At 40.7% G+C, this 27,748-nt stretch overlaps 3 protein-coding genes across 4 annotated transcripts; 1 reads left to right on the top strand and 2 right to left on the bottom strand.

Annotated features, from left to right (window-relative positions):
• Nucleotides 1–615: 615 nt before the first annotated feature.
• Nucleotides 616–9,689, bottom strand: anpeplb (alanyl (membrane) aminopeptidase-like b). Its single transcript, XM_062547930.1, has 20 exons — nucleotides 8,995–9,689; nucleotides 8,595–8,737; nucleotides 8,340–8,476; nucleotides 7,716–7,836; nucleotides 7,349–7,503; nucleotides 7,054–7,167; nucleotides 6,717–6,860; nucleotides 6,419–6,478; nucleotides 6,232–6,297; nucleotides 5,836–5,972; nucleotides 5,590–5,675; nucleotides 5,355–5,482; nucleotides 4,752–4,807; nucleotides 4,461–4,608; nucleotides 3,366–3,454; nucleotides 3,177–3,281; nucleotides 2,799–2,966; nucleotides 2,396–2,536; nucleotides 2,010–2,091; nucleotides 616–1,336 (listed from the first exon to the last, which is right to left on the bottom strand). Exons 1-20 carry the CDS (start codon nucleotides 9,687–9,689, stop codon nucleotides 1,169–1,171), a joined length of 2,943 nt encoding a protein of 980 aa, XP_062403914.1. The 3' UTR covers nucleotides 616–1,168.
• A 2,844-nt stretch (nucleotides 9,690–12,533) lies between these two features.
• On the bottom strand, nucleotides 12,534–19,272 carry si:dkey-12e7.1 (uncharacterized protein LOC557553 homolog). Of its 2 annotated transcripts, none has more exons than XM_062546836.1 (2): nucleotides 19,138–19,272; nucleotides 12,534–14,471 (listed from the first exon to the last, which is right to left on the bottom strand). In XM_062546836.1, exon 2 carries the CDS (start codon nucleotides 14,391–14,393, stop codon nucleotides 13,269–13,271), a length of 1,125 nt encoding a protein of 374 aa, XP_062402820.1. In that variant the 5' UTR covers nucleotides 14,394–14,471; nucleotides 19,138–19,272; the 3' UTR covers nucleotides 12,534–13,268. The 2 variants fall into 2 exon arrangements, with proteins under 2 accessions (XP_062402820.1, XP_062402819.1); XM_062546835.1 differs by lacking the exon at nucleotides 19,138–19,272 and adding an exon at nucleotides 14,771–15,148.
• Nucleotides 17,639–25,668, top strand: kmt5b (lysine methyltransferase 5B). Its single transcript, XM_062547929.1, has 12 exons — nucleotides 17,639–18,048; nucleotides 19,084–19,413; nucleotides 19,631–19,778; nucleotides 20,854–21,022; nucleotides 21,147–21,256; nucleotides 21,639–21,805; nucleotides 22,187–22,206; nucleotides 23,007–23,143; nucleotides 23,297–23,496; nucleotides 24,036–25,047; nucleotides 25,099–25,382; nucleotides 25,655–25,668. The coding sequence occupies exons 2-12, from the start codon at nucleotides 19,269–19,271 to the stop codon at nucleotides 25,666–25,668; spliced, it is 2,406 nt and encodes an 801-aa protein (XP_062403913.1). The 5' UTR covers nucleotides 17,639–18,048; nucleotides 19,084–19,268.
• Nucleotides 25,669–27,748: the final 2,080 nt, after the last annotated feature.

Below are 27,748 nucleotides of genomic sequence, written 5' to 3'. Positions count from 1 at the left end.
GAAATGAGTTCTGTGACAAAGAACAAAACTGTTTTTGTTGGATGGTATCACATTGCAATATCACCCCGAGTGAACAGCGGTGATCGGACCCTCAGGCCAAATTAATCAATGTTCCCTCACAGCAGAGCTACTGCCAGTGTCATCATAGAAGCTCGTTATACCACATTTTATTCTACTGAAAGCTAAAGAGCACGTTTCCATTGTTTTTGTTTATGACTCTATTTGTTTGTATGTTAATATGGAACAGTGTACCTTCCACAGTACCCTCCCCTCCCCCCGGCCCCCACCACCACCACCTCCCCCCAACATTCAAAATCAATTATATGCACCATATTGCAATGTATAGTAATAATGTTATACACCATTGAAAGCTTGGACTCTTGGGAATCCATACATGACAACATCATGTACAAACTGTAGTGCTTTGCATTGTTAGATTAATCTTATGTCTCAATTATAATATATAAAAATGCCCTCCTCCGCCTTTAGTGCTAAATGCAGTAGATACAGTATACTGTAAACCAGAAGAATCTGTGTTAACTTTAAAAACTACCTTTTTATTCAGTAAGCAAATATATATCCATAAAGCAAATATAAATATATAAACAGTTTGAAAGAAACAACATATAAAGTTATTTAAACGGGGAGAAAAGCAAAAGGCCCTACAATAACAATCGGTTTGAGTGCAGTTCTTTGGATGTGATTTCATACAATGTCATATATTACGTTTATTTGATTACATAAAAATAAACGAGTCTCTCTTGCTCTCAAACCCTTCCTCTGTATCTTTCATTATATGGCATTTGAAAATGCCTCAACTGTATGGTGTTTCTTGGATGTCCTGAAATTTAGAGAGCAGCAGATTTGTATTTCAACAGGACAGGTCAAAATGGCAAAAAATGTATATTTACATAACAGTCTAAGATATCTGTGATTTAATATCTGGAAACATTTGCTAACACTAATAATCCAGTTTCATAATTTTGTGAACTATGCAGCTCTTTTGGGTTAAAATGATCAAGAGTTTTCCAGGAGTTACAGGCGACAATTAAATTGGACTCCTTTGTAATGTCAACTATTTGGAGTGCTGTTGCATCACGACATCTTCATTGAATTGCATTTTCTATCAAGCACACGTGTTTGGTCAAGCAGACCTGTGCAATTTGTCTCAAGCACTGTACTTCGTTTCGCTTCGGAACCAGGCCAGAACTTTGGCCTCGTTTTCTTCCACCCACATCATGTTGGTCTGTGTTCTCTCAATTGCGTGCTCCAGGGCCCTGGATGCTGAGCCTATGGATTCTTCATTTAGGTCACTCTCGAACCGGAACTGTTTCAACTACACACACACACACACACACACACACACACACACACACACACACACACACACACACACACACACACACACGCACAAACACACACACACACAAATATGGGTTACATTTGGCCAGATATAGAGGATTGTTGTGGGAGACTTAAAGCAACACTAAAGCACTTTTCCTCTGTTGCACACACGCTATTTGTTTATCCATCAAATAACAATGTCCACAGACAAGGTAGAGCATGTTGCATGATTTTATGACAGTATGATGTATTGCGACATCGAAGCAAGTCAGATTTGTGGTTTCTTAGATCTCATTTCATCGAACCACAGGTATGCTACCCGATTTGGTAAAGTTACAAAGTGTGGTTATAGCCGATAGAGGGCCGTGAAGTCAATGCAGAAGTGCCGTTCACCATGTTACGAGTTGATGAACCGCTGAAATGATTTTGGAAACATTATGTTAAGGTACAAAAAACTCTTAAGTGTTGCTTTAAGCAGGTTATGTCTGCCTCTGTCAGTTTCCTCTCCCACGACCTCAAACATTGTCAAGCTGTTCCAAAAGTGAGTCACAAAGAAGAGACATGTGTTCAGACATGCAGTACATAAGAAAAAATGGGCCATTTTGTGGATCCAATTTCTCTGTGTATGTATTTGACATTTAAAGCACAATTCTGGACAGTCTCACCTGCTGAAGTTCATACTCCGTGGAGAATCTCTCTGTCACTCCATTAATGAGATCTCCAAGGAACTTTATCTCACCGCCATGTCTGGAGGAAATGATCATTGCTCAGCACTGATTTACGACATTTTCAGTTTACAATATAATTACTGCCTAGCAACTGTGAAATAAACTAAATCACGACTAAAGGTGGTGGCACTTTCTTGTCTAAACTAACCTTTGCTCGTGTGACTACCCTTTTACGACATTCTTCAAAGATTTATTACTAGTGAGGGTTTGAGATTAATAATGTTGAGCAATTCAGACAAACAACAGCAGATGTGTTGTGACTTGTAAAAAGGGTATTGTGTTTCGAGGGATGATACACTGTTTCACCAGGGATGGACACTCACTCTTCACTGAAATGCTTCCAGTTGCTCCGCACAAAATCCCAAGCCAAAGCTTGCCCGGCCACATTGCTGGCTACGTAGTTGATGGTAGACACGGTGTCGCTCTTCCTAATTATTTTGGGATCAAGAGTATACTGGAGGTATCTGTTGGGGGAAATCACAAGTCAAGTCAAGTCACTTCATTTATATAGGACTTGTAAAACAACAGCCGTTGATCCAAAGTGCTTCAAAGGTAGAGCTGTCTTACAAAAAATCAATACCAAAAGGAGTATATACACAATAAGTGTCGAGCTGACAATAAGGCACAAGCCAGGATTAAAAGTTAAAATGCTCATGCAATAACTGTTCTAACGCATGGTACTGACGCATATACTGACGAGATATAATGCTACTACTTCACCCTCACCTGTTCAGAAGCCAGATATGCTTGGTACATGATAGACCATATCTCAGCTTATCTTTCTCTGCTGCGATGGTTGAGTTCAGGTACATCTTCCAGGCAAACTCCCATTCCGCTTCTCCACCATCAGCAATGGCATAGCAGTAAACATTGTATCTCAGATTTGGGTGTATCCTTTGATAAGAGGAATAACATGGATACAGATAATGGATAGGAATATCAACCAGATAGCAAATGGAAATGGTGATCACTATAGTTGTTGTTGCGCGATTCAAAGTTGTTTTGGCAAAACTGCATTCTTAAAAATATATGATTATTAACATACCTTAAATTAGCTTGTTTGAAAAGGGAGGGGGGGGGGGGTTGAGAGAGATAATAACTCACGTGATGTTGTTTGCTTTCCACAGATTGAACATTTCAGTAGCTGTTTCAATACATTCTTTCAAGCCAACTTTGCATGCCATTGAAACGGCTTCCAACTGGGCATACCTATATGGACAATAAGAGTAAACTGACTGCTAAGTTCAACTGAATCCATAATGAGTGAACATGGCTAACCTCTGAGATACTTACTGCGCAAGGTGATCCTTCGGTACTGTATTAGACATTGTGTTATTCTCAAAGTGTCTGTATAGGTTGGTGATCTGATCTTTCAGATATGTCTGTGATTGGAACACCAGAGGAACAATAAATCAACATTCATTATTATACAACACATAAATGTATCATTATACAACACAGGCTACCTACGGCCGAATTACAGGTGTGGTGATGTCCTTTAACAACTGCAACTCCCACTCGTGTCATATTGCTTAAATGAACTGAATCAGACTCTAGCTCATTCCAGAATACTTTATATCACGCCCGATTTGTTCCAGTAGCAGTGACTAAGGCTACGTTCACACCGCAAGTCTTAAAGGGACACTTCATCGATTAGCATTAAGCTTTGTATCTTTAGAAAACCAGTCATGTTTTTGAATGCATCATTCCCTCAGTTTGCCTTGAGATGGGAGAAAAACGGATTTGAATGAAACCCATGAATAGGACTTCCTGCTTTCAATGATGTAAAATGATGATTTTTACATCATTGAAAGCAGGAAGTCCAACATTGAAATCCGTATTTCTCCCATCTCAAGGCAAACTGAGGGAATGATGCACGACCATTCAAAAACATGACTGGTTTTCTAAAGATACAAAGCTTAAAGCTAATCGGTGAAGTGTCCCTTTAATGCTCAATTCATATTTTTTGCTCAGATCCCATTTTTTAGTTTGGCTGTTCATGTTACCTTTTAAAATGTGGCCTACAGTACATCAGGTTCCATTGTGAACAGTTTGCGGTTCCAAACTGACCCGCATGCACAAAAAACCAATAACAATGACATTGGCGCATTATTGTGCCAAATATGGAGGTTGATTGACGTAAAAATGTCACATCAAATCCGCCTTAGTTGTTCACACTGCTAACACACTGAAAAAAAATCAGGCTTGGGTCTGATTCAGGATGTGGAAGTGGTCTAAAAAAAAAAATCTAATCTGGGCAAGATTTGAGTGTTCACACTACTTCTGAAGAAGTCTGGCCTGGTCACTTGATCCCCCAAAATCTTGGATTTGGGCCACTTTTGCCGGTAGTCTGAAGGTAGCAAGTGTGCTTTGATTTGCATATTTCACCTGCATCGGTCCATAGACCTCAGAGCGATCGAACATGAGGATGAAGTATCTCAGGTTTGTTAGAGCAGCCTTCCATGGAATATACTCCGTTTCGTTTTTGAGATACTTGGTTGTATCCAGTGCTACTCCCACATCAAGATACTTGCCCCTAAAAGACAGGCCACAACATTGGATCATTCATTTGTGTCAAAATCCTGTGTGCCTCACAATGCCGAGACACATGGCCAGAATGAGTTAACTGAGTTGGTTTCTGTCTATAAGGGTTCATTCTTAAAATAAAGGAGAAGTCACCTTGCCAGATTAAATGCGTCATCAATCAGCTGTGCCCTGTTGATCACTAGAATTAGCTGCAATTTGTAAATAAAAAAAAAAGAAAAGAAAGAAAGCATGTTGTTAGGGAGATGAAAATAAGATCACATGCTAGTCTTATAGTAAATGCTAGTGCTAATTGATATTATTATGACATACTTGGGTGTGAACCACATCTGTACATCATGTAACCTGCACATCTGTAAATTCCATCATGAACTGACATTCCTTCTCTAGAGCTCTGAGGCTCTATTCCCCAAAATGCAGCCCAGTTTTTCAATGACTGTGAACAAATTGTCCTGAAATGGCGCTCTCTCCTTCATATTGCAGCCCCCCCACCTCTCTCCCTCTCTCTTTCAATCTCAATCTCTCTAAATATGTACCCCCATCATGAGTCTGTGCTGTGTGTGTGTGTGTGTGTGTATGTGTGTGTGTGTGTGTGTGTGTGTGTGTGTGTGTGTGTGTGTGTGTGTGTGTGTGTGTTGTAGTAGAGGGAGTTTAAAGTGAACATCCTCTTTACAAGAGTGGGCTTTAATGATGGTAGACACTAGTTCTGCGGAAGGTGAATCAGATGGACATACTCACAGAGTGATCAGCCTTCAGCTGAACCATGAGTCTATTCCAGTTATTCTGGTTGTAGTTAACACGGTAGTAACCAGTACAGTTAATATTGACCACGATCCACTTGTCAGATTTTAGTGCAGGTATTGGCCCTACAAAAAATGGTGAATATCATGATCAGGTTAAGAACACCCCCATTTCATCAGCAAAATCCAAAGCCGATTTCATAGAGGATCCTTTTAGACGGTATTCAATTTACCTCCTACTGCTTTATCCAGTAACAAATCATGCACATTAGACTCTGGAGGACTTTTCAGTGCATTTATGGGCACTTGCCATACAACGCTGAAAAATAAAGTCAAGTTTTGACATAATTGGGGTACAAATAAAACATTGTTTCAAGAGATGATGGTGCAAATGTAAGTCGTAACATTGATTATTTGCCAGCACTGTGTTATTTGCTGCTCTGCCCTCTCTGTGTGAGGGAAACGGACTGAAGACTCACGCTTTGTGCCCTGTGCTGTTCAGGAGGAAGCGTTCCTGGGCTATTTTTCCAGTGTCAGTGTCTACTGTGAGAACGGGGTAACCTGCTTGTGTGGTCCACATGCTCACAAATTCCTCTATGTCTTTGGTGCCATCTGCCTTTAAAAGTTACAGGCTTTATTATTTAATGCAAGTATTGATGCATTAAAGCTTATCACTTTAAAAAAATTAAACTAATACACAATCTTATCACTTTTAAAGAAATAAACTAATACACAAGAATATTTTGACTTTGTTATTACACAAAGTGCAGTATTCTATAATTAATAACATTTTGGATGAATACAATAGCCTTACTATGTTGATCAGTTCCCATTTAAATGCAAAATATTAATAGCCTTGTACAATATGTATTTACCTCTTTTAGGTAGGCCTTCAGGTCATTTAGGTCAGCACTTTCATATTGCAGATCTTTAAGATATTTCTAAAAAGGAGAGAAATATCTTATTGCCTTTTACTGCAGTAATAAAATATGAACACAAAGGATGTGTATTAGTTATGACTGTAACTGACTGTAACCAAAAACACAACACAGCCATGCTTACCTGTACGCCGCCTTTAAAATTATCCATATAGTGTGACAGCATTCTCAACACTGCAGCTCCCTAGATAATGAACACAGAAAACATAATAACTTACAGCACACAAACATATATTAAATTACATTTTTTGTGGCTACTGAAAAATATAAAAACACAATGAACTTATGAGTCGCATTTTCTTTTCAGTTCAGGAAGCCTAGACATTTCAAACACACGTTTGGATGTGACACAGGGGAAGGCAGGGGAATATTTGAACTTGTTAAAGGCCTGGCTGGTGTTTGCTGCCTGGTCAGATCCACACCTTGCTGTAAGTGATGGTGTCAAAGAGCCCGTTGATCTCTGTGAGTGTCTGAATCTCGTCCTCACTGGTGCTGAGAGGATAAGCAGTGGTCAGAGCGTCCACTTGGAAGGCTTTTTGCACCTCATTCACCACAAACAAGTCATCCTAGAGGGAACCACAGGGACAAAACCAAATATACTTAAAACTCAAGTTGCTCTGTAATGTGAAGCTCTGATTTTTACTGGCTCCTTTAGAAACCCCTATCACATACAGTTTGAGCAACATTTAATTGCTTTAATTGGTTTGAATTTATTTTGTTGAAGTAACACACTGTGTAAATGAAAAATGATAGGCTTACTGTATTCCAGGAAGGCTGTAAATTTTTCAGTGCTTTGTAAGACATGTATGTGGCAAATCCTTCACTCAGCCACAGATCATTCCACCATTTCATAGTAACCAGATTCCCAAACCACTGGTAACACATTACAAAATAGTGGAAATGTTGAAAATAAAATGTTGAAAATAGTCATTACATATAAGACATGAAATGGTATACAAGGCTTTTATAACAATTAAACCATTTCTCTCTTTCTCTCTCTCTCTCTCTCTCTCTCTCTCTCTCGAATTATGAGTAATGCTTAAATTTGCCATACCTGATGAGCAAGCTGATGAGCAATCGCTGTGGTGATATATTCCTTATCGAATGTGGAGGAGACATCATCCACAAAGAGCAAAGAAGACTCACGGTATGTTATCAGTCCCCAGTTTTCCATCCCAACCGGTGCCAGATCGGGTAGGGCCATCTGATCTGTAGGCAGAAGAGTACCATGGAAAACAAACCAACAGAGTACCAATACAGTACCAGGAAGTACCGATGTCATGTAATATTCTGAGTACCAGTTAGTATCATTAAATAGTAATCCACTACAAACATTTTAACACTTTCATCTTCCAGAACTTTGTAATCTAAACAATATACAGCCTACAGTGAATGTGAACGCTTCATGAATTCCTTCTTACCTAGTTTGCCGACAGGATATGTTAAGCCCGATTCAGCTTCATAGAAAGTCAGAATTGTCTTTGTTATAGTCTCAGCATATTTTGTATGACCAGCTTCTTTGGCATCAGGTCTAGCCCATACCTTTATCAATAAAGAAAGAAAAAACACATCTCATGGAACTCTGAGACAGACAATGCTGCTATAGGACAGGGTAATCCACGGATTATCTATATACTATATGACATCATTTCTAATTGTTTACAGGTCAAAATCAATATGGGATTAAATAGTCTGGTTGTGAATGTCTATGTCAAATTATTGGATACAAAATGCAGCAAAATAAGATTCCCTCATTACAAAATAATGTCAAATATTACAATGTAATTTCTTAGACTGGCACGTTCAAACAATAGAGGATCATTTGTAATAGATTTATTGTCACAGAAGTGAATCTTTGCTATTTACTATAACATTTCCAAAACTATTTTTAAATCTAGCTCTAATTCACAACAAATACTTCTTTTCTGAGCTGTGGTGATGATTCAGTTATGTTTTTCTACAGTACATTCAGCTCAAATATGTTGTTTAGTTCACTCACATAAATCAAATGCACAAATTTCAAATGTAGCAGATGTGTGATATACCTTAAAGTCTTTGCCTCCAGTGAAGCCTAAATCACTCACTACAAAAGCCACAAGATATGTTGACATTTTCTTCGTCAATTGAAACTCAGTAACTGTCCACTTCTCTCCATCAATTTCAATCTCGAGGCCACTAGTAGCTGCAGGATCATAGGAATATATTTACTGTCAGAAACACACACATAATGCATACACATATTTTTCATTTTAAACAACCATTAGATACAAATCACTACTTTTATTTTGAAAAATCTTTACGTTCACTAGGCCAGTTGGCCACTGCAGTAGTCTTTTCTCTGTGAATGAGCGTGAGATGGAAATTAGCCTTCAAGTCAGGTTCATCAAAACAGGGAAACACTTTTCTGGCATCCGTGGCAGCCGTCTGAGTCGCACCAAGAAATCTGTGAACAGAACACATTCAGCAGCTTTTGGTTCATTCATTCAGTAGAAAGCAAAACATTTTAAAAATCACAGTATTCTCCCCCTCACCCCCAAACACATAACACACATTTTGGTTATTTGTATGAATGCATTTAAAACAGAATGAAACTGTGTGTAGTGTTGCCTTCACAAGGTGGTCCTTGTGATCCAGGTTTTCTTTTTACACAGGCAGAGGACACCAACATTCATGGATAAAAGATGATTTACGCACACTTACATTGTTTCATTGCCGTTTTCCGCTTCATATGTACTGATATAGAAGCCGGTCAAATCATTGTACATCTCTCCTTCAAATGAGGTAAACAGGCTGTAGGATCCATTTTGCTCAAATGCTACATCCTCATCCTCCAATCTTACTTCTAAGAAATCGGTCTCACTGACAGTGCTTTGATTGACACGGTGACTGACAATCAGAGTTTCGTCTTCGTCCAGTCGCGTCAGTTTCAGGTCTGTAATAGTCAAGTTCTTGCTATGTAGGAAAATGCTTCTAGTCGTGTTCAGACACACAAAATTCACAGTGGAGTTCCCCTTAAAAATAAAGGTTTGATTCCTCTGAGGCGTTGGAGTCGTTGGAATCGCTGGAGTCGCTGGAGTCGTTGGATTCGTTGGAGGCGTTGGAGTCGTTTGATTCGTTTGATTTGTCATGGGGGGTAAGGGGGTTGTACGGTAGAAAAGAGGCCTCAGGAAGATGCGGTAGCTCTCGGGAATCACGTTTCGGGGCAGTCTCAGGTCTGGTGGAGGTCCTGTTGGAATGAACGGTGTCGTTGTAGCTGGGGTTCGCGTTGTCGGTGGTTCTCTAACAACCTCCACTTGGAATATGATGGCCATCGTGATAATCCCACCGACGGCTGACACGGTCATGACCCCCGTGCCCACGGCAAGGCCCGAGGACAGAAAAACTCCTTTAGCCATGGCAGGTCGTAGGCAGAAGCACCTTCCAGACTGACACAACTGCCTATGAAGATGTGTCAACACTTTTAATAGACCTTGTACCTACTATCTGACTCCCCATAAAACGAATTCTCATTTACGGCAAGTAGAGACACCAGGTGTTTCCATGGATTAGTCATTAACTAAGGTAAGGCTGGGAAACCAGCAAGTGTGGCAGAAGGCAGGGGATGGTCATTCCAATGAACTCAGTTTTCATTACTCACACCCCACATCTGGAATTGGGTACCATTTCCTACTTGTGGAGAGTTGCCCGAAGTCCAGTGAAAAGAATGTCCTCCTCTGTGTCCATAATGACATGCCTTGAGTTGCGCAGGTAGTAAATTCAGCTAACAGGCACAAAACAAAACCTACACACAAATCAACATTTAGTCCTCTGTATTATCAGTCCTCTATGTGTGTTTTGGCTGGTTAATGACAAATCCAGCTGTCTGGAATCACTGCGGTATCTGCAGTGAGCCGAACTGAGCTCCCTGGGAATGTTTTCAATATTCCCAAACCACTTTCTGGGAGTCTACACAGATCTATGCAACGACAGGGGAACCACTATGTTTTGAGGGAAAACTGGGAGCATGTGTTTCACTGACGACGTTGGAGGGTAGCTGGGGAGGAGATTTAGCTCATAATTGTTTAGCATGGTCAATCTCAGTCCAACCCATGACACAAATGCCCCAAGTCCACAATAGTGCGATAGGCAAAGATCTTCATGCTGTTCAATATGTATAACAGAGCTATTCTACAAGTCCCATAATTTAAAGGCTACAGATCTCTGAATTAAAACCATTCTGGAAAGACGTAAGGACAAAAGGGTTTTTGTTTTATTATTCTTTATCTGACTGACCTACAGTTTGTGCTCCATTTATGAGATGCACCTTGACTTCTCTCCTGGAACTTCCTTGATATCATTGACCTGCGTTGATCTCATGTTCCTGAAACACAATGGCGCTTCATGTCAAATTATAAATGAGAAAATTTCACTTCAAGGTTATCGGTCAGTCATAATCCTGTTTCTGTAGCAGACAACCCAGTAACATGCTGGTGATTAGTACGAATAGGACTGGTCACACTGAAAGGCCGTCCACATCAAGAATGATAGGCTAACTATAACGGCAAAAGCATTGTTCTAGCTAACACAAATAATGACGCCCACACATATACTATAACAACATGAAGAACAATATTGTTGGGGATCACTTGAAGAATGATTTTGAGAACAATAAAAAGCTGATCAAATTTGAACCATGCATCAACACGAAGAGAGATTCTCATCGTTGGACAGCGTGGACGGTTTTATCATGGTTATGATGTCATTATAGTTTTGATTCCTGGTGTGAACAGCCCTTAACTCTGCCATTATGCATAATTTGTACATCAAAGCGGTTTAGACAAATGCAGCCAATTGTCCGTGTGATAATGCTGGATAACATATACATACTGAGACATTACAGTTTTTTTCAATCGCTAACAAGCGTTTGTCCATTGACTCTAAACACAGTTAGCACAGCATCGGTCTTTCGTGGCCATACCATTCACACATTTCATGTTGTTTTCACACAGTATGCCGTCAGTGAATACATTTTCACAATGCTTACATTTTCTTAACAGACAGACTATACCTCCCAACAAAATAATGGATCGTTTTTGTATTATTTTCGAATGTTAACACACAACATCCCACAATAGTTAAAACAATATTCCAAACCTTAGATAGGCTACAGTATAAAAACCTCTGCTTCTGCAATGTTATCAATTCAAAAGCAATATATCTCAGCTGATAATAGACAAACAATCGAATAATTGACACACAGATGATTTATGTTGTATAAATTGGGCCAACCACAGCTGATTTCAGTCTGTCTTAGACTCAGTGGCAGGGGTCTCTATTACATTGACACTTACACAGTAAAAAGAGGAGGTGATGTTTTTGGAAGCAGAAACAGAAAAAGACAAATAGGCTACTGTAATGTCTGGACAAGGAAGAGTAAGAGTAAGGGGCCCAGGGAGAAGAGCAGGCCCAGTGAGAGATGCAGTGAGAGGTGCAGGAGCACTGAGAGGAGCAGGTGCAGAGATTAGACACAGTAATATTGTGCTTCTTTTTTGTTCACCCCCTTTTTATCTGGGCTTTTTGCTGTTGTTTTTTTGTTCAGAATGCTCTTGTGTATCATGGATATTTTGTTCACTGCAATGCTGTAAAACTTTTTCTGTTCTATCATAGTCTACTGTAAACAGTAGACTATGATAGAACATGTGTAAACACCTCCTGTAGGCCTAGTTTACTGAACAGTAAAAAAAAAAAAAGAAAAAAAAAAGATTTGCTTTTTACTGGAATTCATTTGAATGTGAACATTACATCTGGACATACAGTTCCCAACCAAGAAATTTAGTGTAAAAATGCTGGATTGCATGTTTTGCATGCAAATACCTGTAAAACTGAAACATAAAAGTCTATGCAGTTTTTGTAATGTGAACAGTAGCCAGTATTTTGAAACCTATAGTATTCTGATTGACTGCATGTATCTTGTGAAGTGAAAACAAGCTTCATTCTTTGACAAAATAACTTCATTTTGAGTCAGGTTTCCAGTGTTTTGGTAAAGTTAGTGTGTGCAGAGAAATGGCGAGTTAGTGTATATGTAACAAAATGTGGTGTAAGAACATGGGATGTGCTTTTGAGAGGAGAATTATCCATTTGGCCAATTGTGTTTTGTAGGTGAGAGTCTGTGTTTAGAGTTTTGAAAATGTGTCAAATGAATGGACAAACGCTTGTTAGCGATTGAAAAAAACTGTAATCACGAAACAATCCAACAACAGTTCAATGACATCAGTTTATTGTGGTGACCATTATAATCTTCAGTAAATCAAGTTTCCTTTTTCTGAGAAATCAATCAAATATCCATTAAAGGTATTGTTATCGGTGGAAAGTCAGCACAGGGAGAAATTACAGGCATGGTGTTTTTAGTGCAGAAACCACCTAAGGAGACCTCTAATGGCTAAGGAAGGTACCACAATGATCTGTATCTATGTAGGAATAAGCTCTCATATATGTCTAATTACAGACTATCCAAAATGTTCACATATCCAAACATTTTCTTTTGTTGTGGAATGATCTGCGGATAAAATCATAATTTAAAAAAATAAAACACAGCACCACTGCTTGATCCTCGATCAAAAACACATTTGTTCCATTGCTTCCTAATTTCCAATTCAGTCACAACAATTTGAGGTAACTTGCAGGTTAAATTCCAAAACGAAGAATAACAATTTCTGTGACAGAATTATACATCAATTCCTAAATATCTCATCATGTAATTTCCCTCTATTCTTGATCTTATCAGCAGAAATGATATGGAATGAACTTTGTCACCGCAAAGCTACAATACTGCAGTAGTGGTGTTCTGTAAAAGCCCCAGGTGAGCAGGGGTTGGTCAATCACACTATTTAAAAAATAAACGAATATAAATGCAATCAGAGTTCCTCTTGATTAACATAGCCACAATCCTTCACAGCAATCCATAGCGATTATCTACCAGCTGTTGACCACTCTGTTCACCACAGCCAGCTATCCAGATGTTGAAGGCAGTAGCAGGACTGCTGCAGGATGGAGGTGAGCTCTCTGTATGTCTGTTCTTTCCAGTTGGGAAGAAGTCTTTCGTTGTTGAGAGCTTGCAGCTTGGGCGCCCCCTCCCGCAGGACCTGGTAAAGGCAGGGCCACCGGCTCTGTATCCTCAGCCTGGTCCTGCGGTCCAGAGTGATGCCACGCACAATCTTCTTGGCCCGCAGCTCGCGGAGCGCCGGCAGGTTGAGGCAAGAAAAGACCAGGCCTCGGCTTGGGGAGACGTCCAAGAACTCCAGCGAGAGAGATTCCAGCGTGTAGGAGATGCCCAAATTCCTGAGGGGCACCAGCACATGGAGAGTCAGGGATTTCAGGTTGGGCAGCGATTTGGTCAAGGTCTGCAAGGTGTTCGGGCTGACCCCTTTGAAGACCCAAAAATACTTAAGCTCCAGGACGCGGAGGTGCTGGAACTGAGTGAGGAGTGACACAGATGTTTCCGACCAGTCAAAATGGAGGCGCATCTTGGTGATCCTGGGACAGCTCTGGGTAAGTTTAGCCAGCAGGATCTGAAAGTTACTGACCTGGTCCATCTTGGTGATGCTGTCCTGGTGGGAACTGGAGCTGGAGTTCACCCGCAGATCCAAAGGCTCCAGCAGCGTGAATGTCCAGTTCAGGTCTAAATGGCAGAGGTCTCTACAGTGAACATTCTCCAGGAGGTGAGAGAGGAGCTCCCCCCACTTATTGCACTCGTCCCCAAGATCAAAGCTGGCTTTAAGGGTAAGAAGGCTAGCCCCGCGTGATATGAGGTGGTGGGTGTAATGGTGGACCCATGCTTTCCAGCGCTCAAATTCCCGGTTGGACACAAGCAGCCCTTCCTGGCCCATGTGGAAAACTCCACGGCGAGAGTAATCTGCAACTCTCCAGAGCTTCCCCGATCGTACCAGGCAGCTCCAGCTAGAACAAACCAACGCTGAGTTGCATTTGTCCACTTCGCTGAGGAAGGAGAGGACATGCAGCTGACATTCCACAGGCAGGAGATTGAAGGGGAAGAAATCGTCATCAGTCTTCAGCCTTCTCCTCCCACCTATGGGAGCAAGGGGTCGCTTCCTTGGAGGCATGATGCTTCACCTGAAGTGGACCTGATGACCTCCCATGTCAGGATTTTACAGAGTCAGATTCCCTTTGTCTGGTTGCTCCTGATAACAAAAGATAAACAGTGATGACAAACATGTTAGCTTGCTCACAAACACATTTAGGCAGCTGACCGCAATCTATAGGCTACATTTGCTCTACCTCTATGATTATCCAAAATACTTGTCAGGAGAACATCAAACAAGTTGGCGATAACAAATGTAACATTTGTTTCAGATGATCTACAGCGTAGGCCTAAAGCACATTACTGGGATCAAAGATGCATCGAGGAAGCAGACAAAGTTTAAAGCACAATGTTAGCCGGCCGGCTTAAACCTTTTGACAACTGGCGATGGCAACTTACCCCTTGCATTTTCCATATCTTTACAGTGAGCTTGGAGATAAGAATGTCGTCAATATTGGAAAAGCTTCTCCCGTATGATGCCGATGATATAGTGCACCTTGGTAGCTTCTGCAGCTAGCTTGCTACCTGTATACCCTGTTAGCAACCTAGCTTATTATGTTAGCTGACTAACGTTAGCATAGTCTTAGCAACCATAAAACTGAACCAAAACAGAGGTTGAAACCTCAGTTTTGTATATTGAATAGACAGTGCCACTATCGTGACCATTACTTTAACACTTCATTTCGATGTGTGATGTATTTTTCTGTGTGTCATGAGCAAATCGACAGTCTCAAACTCAGATATATGTTCGCTGGTTGCCTACGTTCTGTGCTTCTGTGCCTGGTTAGGAGGATTTGTTTTTCTTCTCTCGTGACATCATCAACATGCGTTCACGCAAATTCCTTTCCTCCTCTGCGATTTTGGTTCAGCCCAGCCAGCCTATGCAGTATGCAGCCAGCCTAAGGATGTCAAGGATCTTTGATTTTACTGCCATCTTCTGTATGCTTTCTTTGAATATCATTGACACCGACAACGTTTTACGAAAGCAAATCCTTTATTTTGATCTCTAAAATATTTGGCCTACATTATTTTGAATATAATCCAGGATGTAGCCTACAAGGCAGGCTTTGAATGAGAGTTTCACCAGTTTAGCTAGGTTATGATCCACATATAGGGCACTAATCTACAGTAGGTTAGGTTACAGGTTTTTCAAACTGAAAAAAAGGGAGGAAAGGTAAAAAAAAAAAAAAAAAAAAAAAAGCCTAAATGAAGATCAAGAATAGAGTAAAAAAAAAAAAATAATAATTCTGAATCTCAGTATAAATTCACTAGTGTGTTGCCCATCTTACTGATTGTGCCAGGTACTTTAGCCTACTTTGCAAATAAATTGATTCAACTAACAAGTGAGGGACATCACAACAGCCTACAATAGGAGACCTTACACCAGGGTTCCTAACTTTTTTTGGCAGGTGACCCTATTTTGATGTCTCAAAACGTTTGTGATCATTCACAACACGTTGAGTGCATCTCATCTCTGCTGTAGCATCCAGCTGAGAACGGTATATTTCCCCAAATGTCCTCTCAAGCTAATTTGTTTGTTTAATTACTGGTATAGCTTGTTTAGCTACTTTTTTTGGAACATTGATCAAACATTTTTACCCATGATGATCTCATAGGCAATGTCTTTGTTTATTTTGCCATAGCTAGATTGTATCCAATTAGTTTCTTCTTGGATAGCACAGGGGTTTTCATATATTTCATTTATTTCTATATAATGTACTGATCGAATGTACTGAGGCGATCCACATGGGGTCCCGACCCCAGTTTGGGAAACAATGCCTTACAAAGTGCTACATGGACAAGTAGAAAAGTAGACAAATGTAGAAAAGTAGAAAAGGTAGAAAAATGAGCAGTAGGCTAGGTGTAAATTAGGCATTTTCAGGAGATAGCGGTGTGAGGAGAGGAGGGGAGATTATAGAGGCATGCCCCTGCTCTGATAATATGATAGCTGTTCCACAATCTGGACTAATTGGTTGCCTTCTAATAACTGAGTTCTAGATGGGTGTAGACCCAAGTTACTGTAGTAGTTTGAAAACAGACACAGGAGCATTTCTTTTTTCAGACATATTCATGGTCAGCCTTGTGTGCATGATATATCATTCACAACTAGGCTACTTAAGATACAGTATTGTGTACATTCTACGAATATCCCTTTCTGTTTACATAAAGACCCTTTCTACAGCATAAACCAACATGTGGTCCTAAAGCATCTCCAGCTGCACAGAATTATTTAGGTAATGGTAACTTGGAGAGTGAAATATTTTTGATTTTGTTACTTGAGGACAAACAAAATAAATAATAATAAAATAATTCATTTCGACATTTTGTAGAGTATAGTCTGATTCATTTTAATTTCAAAGTATCTATACTTTGAATGTTTCGACCAGATACCCTCTAAGAACAGATTGAAAGGGTCACTTTGTGATTATTATCTATACCTTATATTCCCTAATTGCCAAAATTCCTATGTAAACACACATGCCAATAAAACTGGCTGAAACCTGACCTGGCAAGGAAACATAGGCTGCCTGTGATATATTCTGGTGGTAACTAGAGTTCAGTTAGGCTACAGATCTAAAGTTTCCAACAGTCTGAAGTGAATATAGCCTACAGTTTCAGAGGTAGAGGTCCCTTTATACCGCAACTAAGCATATCCTCAAAAGGAACGCGCCGGCATTGGCCCCTATGAGCTTTACTGGTCAGTATGGTCCCCCATGTTTATATGGTGAAAAAAAGCCCATCCTTTTTTGTCATGTAGGGAAACCTTTGAAACTTTTCGAGCATTCGAATGCACACATTTGCACATTGAGAATCATTTACTCTATGATGATATATATCATTATGTGCATTCGTGTGTGCGCACAATGGAATACCCTAGTTTCCCAAAAACGTCTTTAACCAAATGTAGGCTATGATAATCTAAATTGTTTTGGTTACACAATACAAAGTTATATATTTATTTCGACTTTAAGTCGTGCAAACAGACCAATAGAATGTTCAAGTTGTAAGGTCTGCTGTGATGGCCACACATGATATGGCATGAAAGGCTACTGTAACAAAATATGAATCAACTTAGAATACTAATACAGCTTTGTATCATTTTAAGCGACACAAAGTATCACATTTTGTAACCTTTTTCTTCAAATGTGTGTTGCGCCTATTAAAAGAATAAGCTAAATAAAACAATAAACTCGTGGAGCCAGGTGGAATATAACAATAATGTACAGATGTTTCAACGAGGTGGCTACCTCCATCGTGTCCCCCGTCGCTGGTTGGCTGCAATTTCTCCGTTCCTGCTAGCTAGCTAGCAAACTAGCCTATAAAGGCATTTAAACTGAAAGTCAGACGCGTTTCTTGTTTACATCCGATATATACATTATTGACTATTACTTCGTCGTATCTCCATGCATATTTGGCTCTTTTTTATTATTATTATTACATGTCAATCCCTAGCAAGCGCCGAATTACAAACCGCAGGCCGTATTCCATACAAAAACATCGGGTCTGTTTCTCGCGGAGGTAGTCCCATCTTTCTTAGCCAGAATGGGCAGCCATCTTGAATTTTAATGTTAATTTTCTGGTAATTTTTGTGTCCCATAGCATTTTTTTTATAAAGGATGTTTTCAGACCCACTGGTATTTGGGACGTGTTGTTTATAACACAGGATAAACAGTAAAGTGAGTATTACATTTACAGATCAGTCTAATCGGCTAGATAATTCCTTTATTTGATTCTTTTTCCGGGTAACGTTAGCTAGCTGAAATTATTAGCAAACGGGGTGGCTAGCTTGGTCTCATAATTTGGGTCTAGTTGGCTAACTGGTAGCTTGGTTTCTAACTCTGGGCCCTGTGCCCAGTTGAGTATTATTGAAGCATTTACCAGAAGAGTATTTGACAGTGACCCCAATATAATCAGCCAGTGTTTCCGTGGTGCTTGTTTAATGCACAATCGTTGCTCGATTCTTTTTCAAACGACTGATGTTGTCAAGGCGTAGCAATTTAGCTCCATTGTCCTAAAGGGTAACTAGCCGGTTAGCTAGCTAGCCTAGTTATGCTAGCTGGCTTGAATGTTTACAATTTCTGAAAACATAGCGAGCTAGATAGTTAGCCAACACGCTACTAGTGATTGTTAAATGGTTATTTGGTATTATACTGAGTTAGTGAACGTGTTTGTTTGGTGACACCAGTTCTTTCAATTGTGTCTTGAGTTTGTATGTGTTGCACATCCACGATTGATTGATAAACAACAGCTTGTCAAACTAGCTGCTATGCATCAACCTAACCAGCTAACAGCTAGGTTATCATTAGCACACTTATCATTCAGCATCAAACTCAAGTCTTTGCCTTGGACGAACCATGATCCACTCTGGGTTATGAACAAAGTTATACTTGTGGAAAGTTATAAACTAATTTACATCCTGAATGTGTGTGTATGATTCGTAGTGATAAACTGGATTTAACGTAAAATCGATTTAATTCAGCTTCCCTGATGGCCAGGAGGTGGCAGTCTAGGCATAGGCTCCACAGCCGAAAATATAGAGTTTTCCTAGTAAACGCATTTGTTGTCCGTTTCGAAAATGTTAATTGAAATAAAACATTTTGTTATCACGTGAATGAATATTAATGGATTTATTCATAATTGTGGTCTGAGTTGGATTGGTATCAGTGTGAACTTGCTAAAGACTACTTCATCACCTACATTTCTGTTTACAGTTGCCAACCGTAGCCCAGCACTGCTGAGGACTGCACTCTCCGTGACATACACACCTGTTCACTTAAACAAGAGAAATATCCGGCATCTTCACAGCAAACCCCCTTTTTTGCACCAGACCACATGGTGGGCCAAGGACACATAGGCTAAATGCACCTTCAGCAGGTGACCAGCTGGAATGAAGTAGATGGGAGAATCCAAGAACATGGTGCTGAATGGCAGGAGACATGGCAGCAGGTTCTCCAGCCATCAGCCCTCCAACAAAACCAGGACGCAACATGGCCACCTGCGTCAAGCGAAGGGGACCCCTGGCAGTAAAAGATCCAGTCGACGTGAGTGCCCAGGCCCATGCCTGTGATGTTCCACGTATCCACGTAGAAACACACCCATTACATGTCTATATTGTTTTAGATTTAGATTTAATTTGTAATTTTGTCACTACATTATTTATAAATACAGTAAATCTGAATCAAAGTGCTTGTGCTTTAGAGATACTAGGTGTTCAAATGACGCATCCTGGTTACATCCTGTTGTTTTTTCTGATGGTAGGGTATGGAAATGCCTCTGTTGACATGGAGCGCCGGCATGTTCCAGCCTCTGGAATGACCGCCAAGGAGTTGTGTGAATATGATGATGTGAGCACCAGCCTGATCTTGGACCCTTACCTGGGCTTCCAGACGCACAAGATGAACACCAGGTCTGTGTGTCTGACTTCCACAAGGGGTCACTAAATAGTCCTGAACTCTGCCCCGCAAAATGTGTTAATACGATGATGGACAGATCAGACTATCACAACACCTAGTGCGTTTTGGACGATTCTGTTTTAAAAAAAAAGCCATCACTAGAGAAGCTAGACATTTAGATTTCGCCATTGCATCTGTTGTAAAAGACATTGATGGCACAAATACTTTAAAAACTATCAGAAAGCTGTGTCATCCTTTGTGGAAAATAAGGATGTTTTGGCTGTTTTCTCTACAGGATTATGGTAGGCTGTTTTGTTGCTCTGATTGGGTAGGTCTATCCAATTGAGTGCAGAGACATTTACCCCCTTTATGCATTGAAACACATCCCATAATCACGCTAACGTTAAAAAGTTGATTTTCACAAAAATATAGTTTTCTCCATTTTTTTGGTCAGAAACAGGTGTTTTTAGCCAAACTAACCCATGTTCTACTGACGATTACTAAAGAACGGAAAACGAAAGGTGAAAGAAGAGAGTCTACTCTTTCATTTGGTTCCTTCAGTGTTTACATAGTCATAAAGCCCACCGTTCGGTGGATCTTGAAAAAACAGTCAAAATGCTGTAAAACGTATGGCAGTATGGAGCGCTCTGCGCTGAAAATGGCTGGCAGCCAATGAGTTAATTAAATCAAATTAATTAAAACAAAAGTTCTCTCACAGATTGCCTGGACTAACCCCTCATGGTGAACAATTTTATCAGATGTTGTAGTGGGGTGTCAGGTTGCTTTGGAGAAGTAGAGTATGACTGAAAGGATTTATCCTTTGATTTATTTATTCGAACTGTTTTGAAAAGAATGCACTCATATCAGTATTGTAGTTAATTTGCATTGAATTCTGTAATATGTTATGTTTTTATTGGAAATGTGATTGAAATAGGTGATAAAGGATGAAGTCGTCAATTATGAAGTAAAAGTGTGTGTGTGTGTGTGTGTGTGTGTGTGTGTGTGTGTGTGTGTGTGTGTGTGTGTGTGTGTGTGTGTGTTTGTGTGTATGCGCTACATCTGACTCGCTATCAAACATTTTTGTTCTAGGTTTCGGCCTCTCAAGGCATCCAGACTAGTGGAACTGAAGGATATGATTGAGAGTTACAAAAAGCATGATGACATGGAGAAAGCCTTCCAAGCATTGACATCAGGAGATGGGACAAAACCTTACTTTCCAAATAAGAACAAGACCCAGGAAAAACTCTTCAAAGAACATGTAAAGCTTTTTCCAATTAAGCAATGTAATACTTATGTATTTGCTTGTGTGTAGGGTTACGTTGTAGAGATACCTTCAATCGTGAACTGAATAGGGAGGACTCCCCTTTTTGTTTTTGGAACAGGTACATGTTTATCTGCGCATGTTCGCCACAGACAGCGGGTTTGAAATTTTGCAGTGTAACCGGTACTCTTCAGAGCAAAATGGAGCCAAAATTGTAGCAACGAAGGAATGGTAATGCACCTATTTTGTTAATTACCTCTCTTATCGCCAGTCCCAAATATGTGTCCAAGGGGAAGGAAAAAATACATGCATTATCCTTTCCAGTTGAAAAAGGTCAATTTTTAGGGTTTTGTACTGCTAATAGTAATACACTATATGTACAATCAAATTGGGTTTTCTTATTTACACCTTGAATTTCCCCTTGGGGATCAATAAAGTATCTATCTATCTATCTATCTATCTATCTATCTATCTATCTATCTATCTATATCTATCTATCTTTACAAGCCACACATTTGTCAGATATGACATACAATCCTGTTTACCTTTAAATGCTCTTGTGTTGTGTATAAGCAATGTTTAATACAGATAAATTACTTTTCTCTTCATGCAGGAAGAGGAATGATAAGATTGAATATCTGGTGGGCTGCATCGCGGAGTTGACAGCCGCAGAGGAGAGGTTGCTGCTTCGGCATGGGGAAAACGACTTTAGTGTCATGTACTCCACACGAAAGAATTGCGCACAGCTCTGGCTGGGACCAGCAGCTTTCATCAACCATGGTGTGTGTTTCACGGAAGATTCACACTGCGAGTTAATATGTACATTCACAGATTTACACATTACAGCGCTGCAATATTATGAGGGGAGTGATTAAAGTGTCATTGGGCAACTTGTCTGTCAATATTGTTGTACTGGAATTGTCAGTCACCAAAACATTCAGTATGTGGTCATGCAAAATACGATGTTCCATGTGTTTTCTTGCTTTTAAAACTGACATAGGAGTACAATACTATATCTATCTGCGAAACCTTTAATATAATATGTGCCATGACTGATTGAAGAAAGTCACATATTAGAGAAGGCATCTTAACAGCACATACAGTAGAAAATACCTGAATTCCCTATGTGGAAGTTAATGATTCTTCACTTCTTTTTTTCAGATTGTAGGCCAAATTGCAAGGTGAGTGTTGCCTGAATATTAAGAAACTCAAAAATGGCTCATAGTTTTGTAAACAGGTCAGGGAAACAAGAGATGTCTGTGCTCACTGAATGAATATGCAACATTACATAATAACTCCACAAAATATAGCAGATGTTCACTTCATTATGTGGTAATGTTCACATACTGTTATGATCTACCACATTTTTGTCCTGTACATATGGTGGTAGTTAGGACTAAATTTGAGGTTACGTTATGTAAATGAAAAAGAAATATAGAGCATTATGTAACAACCAACCAACATGGAGGTTTTTATCTGTACACATGTAAAAATTTGTATAACTAGTTTATATCTGCACCACTATTTGGAATCTTTCCATCTCTATAAAACACTTTGCATTGCTTGTATAAAATGGCCATTGCCATAGTAGTTTCATTTAAACCATGATAAAATGTGAGTGTTGTTGCCTATTACCCTTTTTACTGTTTGTTGAGTTTGTACAAAACGCAACATCTTTACACAATGCATTACTGTTTGGATGGCAAGGTCTAAATGGATGACAAGTAATATACTGTTTATCAAATTGATGTTTTTGCCAATGTTTTGGGATTTTTTTTATATCCAAAACCATTCATCATCTGCCATGTTAATTGTAATTGAAATATTTAACCGTAGTCTTGGTATGAACTGTAATTTTGACCAGAAACTCCCCCTGAACGAAAAATGCATCAACCTTGTCAGTGTACATTGTTTCGGGAGGGTAAAATGTAATGTTAACAAAATATTCTCCTTTATTCTCACTGGTCTATTTCTGTGACAGTTTGTGTCAACGGGTCGTGCAACTGCCTGCGTTAAGGTTCTAAGGGATATTGAACCAGGGGAAGAGATCTCATGCTACTACGGAGATGGATTCTTTGGGGAAAACAACGAATTCTGTGAATGCTACACTTGTGAACGGTATTGACTTTTTCTCTTCTGTCCCAGCACTTAAGTCAATGTTTTGTGTTTCCTTGAAAAGGATTTAAAAATCTTGCCCAACCAGAAATTAAGCTTTATTTTTTGTACGATACATAGTCTCCTGTCGGGTCAACTGTATGTTTTGTATGACAGGCGTGGCACAGGGGCATTCAAAACTAAACCGGGGCTGTCGACGGAGGCTCCAGTTATCAACAGCAAGTATGGCCTGAGGGAAACGGACAAACGACTCAACAGGCTAAAGAAGATGGAGGAAGGCAGCAGGAACTCCGATGGCCAATCAGCACACTCCAGTGTGGACACAGATTCTCAGGAAAAGTCTAACTCGCACCCATGTAAGAACTCGCTAAAGTGCATGTGTGTGTGACAGAGAGAGAGAGACCACAATTCTTTCTTTTCTGGTCTTTGTGTTTTGGGCGAAGAGTGTCTCACTGAGGTGATCTTCATCAGTAGCTCTGTACCCCTCCCTTCCCACTCCTTCTAGATAGCACTAGTCCAGTCCTAAGATAGTACTTGCACACCTTGCTCAATTTGCTTATGTCCCCTGCTGTATTTAAATAATGATTCATGCATGTTCGTATAAGGATGCTTGTGGTAGGCGAGAGTATGTATGTGGGGAGAGAAGCAAATTGATCTGTGTAGTGTCTTCCCTTTTTAAAGTATTGCCGTAAATAGACTTGTTGTACAGAACAGAGACCATAATGTAAGAATTTCATTGCAGTAACTGCATATGACCTTTCAGATGTTTGAACTTGAACTTGAAAAATATTTAGAAGATATACTTATCCAGGTACTGTTAGAAGCATGTAATCCATGTTTATCAACTTATTTTTGACTTGACCTGACTTTCTGTTTGTTTCTTAACTTTAACTAGCTTTAAGGAAGAGGACATCCCAGTCTAGTGTTAAAAAGTCAACAAGGCAATCCTTGTTCAGCACTCCAGCACCTACCTCATCCTCCAAACTACGTTCCACAGACCGCTCCAGTTTACCAAAGAGACTAATATCGAAGTCTGCCAAGACGCCTTTGCTTAAATTAAGGACACATTCTCGAGGGCCAGTGGCAAAGTCCACCAACCGAGCAGCTGCCGTCAGTCACAAGGACACCCCTAAGAGGGACACCATACGTCGGGGTTCAGCACAGGCGTTGGCCATCAAAGGCAGCTCCGCTCGCAACGCGGCAAAGGAAAACAACAATCAGAGCTCGCCAAAAGGCACTAGAGCTCGCAAGGACCGTTTGCCCTTGTCATACAGGACTCGAAGGTCAACCAGGACCTCAATCAGCTCTGAGGGGAACGCTGGCAGTGGCGGAGGTTTTTATGGACATGGTTCCTCCCCTAGCCAGAGCTCACCCCAGGGCGAGGTGGTTCTTAAATCGGAGGTGGCCAAGGTGGAGCACAAGGGCACACTTGGCCCCCAGCAGGTGAACATGCCCAGTCTGGAGGCACACTGCCCACGCAAGGGCACGTGCCCGCGCCGCAGACGGACGCCCAAATCGGAGGAGAGCGGGGCGCCGTACGGCGAGGCCTTCCTCCAGGACGGCGTGACGGACCTGCGCCACGCCGACGTGGCTGACTGCGGGAAGGTTCAGCTGGGTCTCCCCGGCCGGCACCAGAACCAGAACTCCAACTCGCACCAGCACCAGCAGCAGCAGCAGCAGCATCAGCAGCAGCAGCAGCGGAACGCCAGCAAAGCTGCAAAGCTCCTGCGGCGCGGCAAGGGGAAGAAGAAGCGGCGCATCACGCGATACGACGCCCAGCTGATCCTGGAGAACAGCACCGGCATCCCCAAGCTGACGCTGCGCAGGAGGAGGGACAGCAGCAGCAGCAAGGCCGAGCCGGGGGAGGTGGAGACGCTCGGTGCTTGCGGAGGAGGAGGAGGAGGAGGAGGAGGAGGAGGAGGAGGAGGTGGTGGAAGCTCCTCCTCATCTAAAATCAGCATTAAGTTCAGCCAGGACCATGAGAAGGAGCGTGGCGGTAGCGGAGGAGGAGGAGGAGGGGTAGGAGGAGGGGGTGGTGGGTACGCTTCCTCGAAACTCAACAACGGCTATGGGCACACTGGGCACAATAGCGCTACCAAGTTAAAGATCCAGCTGAAGCGCGAGAAGGTGGGCAGAGGGCCGCTGCCGCGGGCGTACGCCGACGACGTCACCTTCACGGGCATCGTTAAGCGGGAGGCAGGCGAGGTGCTGGAGCATCAGCCGGGTGGCCACAGCACGACAGGCATTGGGGAGGACTTGCTGTCGTCAGAAGAGGAAGAGGAGGAGGAAGAAGAAGAAGAAGAGGAGGAGGAGGAAGAAGAGGAGGAGGAGGAAGAGGAGGACTACTTTGACAACGAAGAGTTTGAGGATGATTTCATTCCTCTCCCACCAGCGAAACGCCTACGGCTCATTGTGGGCAAGGACTCGATAGATATTGACATTTCCTCCCGGCGGAGAGAGGATCAGTCTCTCAGACTCAATGCATAAGCTGAAATGGGTTGTGTTTGCGGGTAGGGCCTGGAGAATGAAACTGTTGTTTCAATCATGTATTTGTTTATTTGAATCATGTTGTTGAAGTGGGCTTGTAAAAACAAACGAAAAAATATTGAAAAATCAAAACTGTAATTGTAATTGACACAAATGAATCGTAGTAATGGCACTTCTCGAATGGTTCTTTACCATGAATTATAAATATTGTAGAAAGTGTACAGGTATGTATTCATGTCTGATAATGTGCAGATAATTTTGTTAGCGTTCATTAAGCTTTATCATGTGCAATTCTTATCAAATGACCTGAGTTCTTTTCCAATGGGTTTAAAGACAAGGTTGAGGATTACTCATACTCATACACCAAGATACTTTTTTTTAACAGACACATGCATGAATTCACCCCAAAACTAATCATTGACTCAAGGGTTTTGTGGCTGTGTCTACATGTACATATATTAGTATATCATTCAAGTGGCAAAGGAAGCTATAGGGAAAATTACAACACATGCATATAGTTTATGGAACATCTTGCAGGAGATAAAAAGCCTTGTTTAACATGGCTTAGCTGGTAACCTGTGATAGGCCAATATGCTCGGCAACAGAATTCTAATACTGGTTGAGCCAAGCGGATCATAGTGTTAAAGGTGCTAATTTTCTTGTAACTGTGGAGACGTCTGTTTTGTGTTCAACACAAGAAATGTTGTGGTCCCAGCCCTGAAAAAATATAGATTTGCAAGACCAATGGCCTTGATAACATTTTCTTTCCTTATTTTCTTCATTATTCCGTGTAAATCAGTGCATTGCATCAGAACATTTTGGCCTGACCTCACGTACATATGCAAGTCAATGTTTGCAACCAGCAGTCATCTTGATTAACATGAAGTTGAATTGAAGTCAATCACATTACAAAAAAAAAGAAAAGAAAAAAAGAAAAATCCTTAGAAACTTGATTCATCCTGTTCAGGAGTCAACCACCAGTTTGTATCTGGATGCTATTGTCTTGACTGTAGTGTGCATGCTGTGCACTGCCAAAAAATTAAGGGATTACTAAATAAAACACATCTTGTCTTTTTCTTTTTTTTTTTTACTCCCCTCATCAACAGCAGGAAACTGCAGCTTTTGCTCTCTTTCTGTTCTCCCCTTTGGGGTGTGTTGGTTTTACACTGTATGCTGTCCCAAGTCTACTGTCCCCGTGCATTTAGTTTAGCCGCATTTTTTTGTTTTTAAAATCATGTCTTGTAAGTATTTGATTCTTTTGTAGCACATCTTTGCAGGATTACGGGATCATGTATTCATACATTTGTGGGTATATTCTTCACTATGTACATCTTGAGAACTCTTTTTATTTAACTGTTTGAATACTTGAAGACATAAAATTCATTTTCAAGAATGTCAGTCATTTCAGTTCTCTGTTCTTTGCAATGGCCTTAAGGCCATTATGTTTTCCATGCTTACGCTTTGAACTTGTGTGTGTCTTCAAAATTTGCTAATTTGTCGGCGCGGAGACATCGATCAGTGAAACTGTGGAAATCTAAACTTTTCCTTACCTCAGAATTGCCAGAGAGTCTTATCTCATCAAATTTGGACACGTCAATCTTAGACTTACAAAGTCCAAGAATCTGTAGAGATTGTGTAGTTGTGTGATGTAATTGTCCTTAAAAAAATGACAACTGTAATGGGCTACTCTCCTGTTGAGAAAAGGGCAGGGAGGGACTCTCTTACTCTATCTGTTCCTGGGGAACCAGTGCTGTAGCTTGCCTTTGGACACTAAAGCAGAGCAACGTTAACCTCCATCAGTGCTCACAGGTAGCCTACTTGGGAGACCTTAAAAAAAATGTGGGTCTAGAAGAAACTGAAATGGATGGTCAAAGAATTCAATAATGAAGTAGGCTACTATGAATGATAACTGAAAAGTTGGCCAGTGGTGAATCTTTAAAATCATCCCAAGTGAATCACTCATCCCCTCCTACTGTGTCAGGGTGGTCACATGTTGAATAGCCTGATCAATCACCTATTGGTGACCATGCTGGTTGCAAAGTTATTTTGGTTTTCCTGTCCAGTAAATGGTGATGAACTCATCATGAGTCACCCTCACATGACAACTGGCAGCTGACCCTG

Source organism: Sardina pilchardus, chromosome 10, assembly GCF_963854185.1.
Source record: "Sardina pilchardus chromosome 10, fSarPil1.1, whole genome shotgun sequence".
In the NCBI taxonomy this organism is placed as follows: domain Eukaryota; kingdom Metazoa; phylum Chordata; class Actinopteri; order Clupeiformes; family Clupeidae; genus Sardina; species Sardina pilchardus.
This window is presented reverse-complemented; position numbering and strand designations above follow the sequence as displayed.

Excerpts from the sequence above, each read along its gene's own strand:
- anpeplb (XM_062547930.1), bottom strand. The coding sequence starts at position 9,689 with ATGGCTAAAGGAGTTTTTCTGTCCTCGGGCCTTGCCGTGGGCACGGGG. Across the intron at positions 6,298-6,418 it reads ATTTTAAAGGCGGCGTACAG|AAATATCTTAAAGATCTGCA; the intron begins GTAAGCATGGCT and ends TCTCCTTTTTAG. Across the intron at positions 3,455-4,460 it reads AGGTCTATGGACCGATGCAG|ACATATCTGAAAGATCAGAT; the intron begins GTGAAATATGCA and ends TTCCAATCACAG.
- si:dkey-12e7.1 (XM_062546836.1), bottom strand. The coding sequence starts at position 14,393 with ATGCCTCCAAGGAAGCGACCCCTTGCTCCCATAGGTGGGAGGAGAAGG.
- kmt5b (XM_062547929.1), top strand. The coding sequence starts at position 19,269 with ATGGGAGAATCCAAGAACATGGTGCTGAATGGCAGGAGACATGGCAGC. Across the intron at positions 21,257-21,638 it reads ATTGTAGCAACGAAGGAATG|GAAGAGGAATGATAAGATTG; the intron begins GTAATGCACCTA and ends CTCTTCATGCAG. Across the intron at positions 23,497-24,035 it reads AAAGTCTAACTCGCACCCAT|CTTTAAGGAAGAGGACATCC; the intron begins GTAAGAACTCGC and ends AACTTTAACTAG.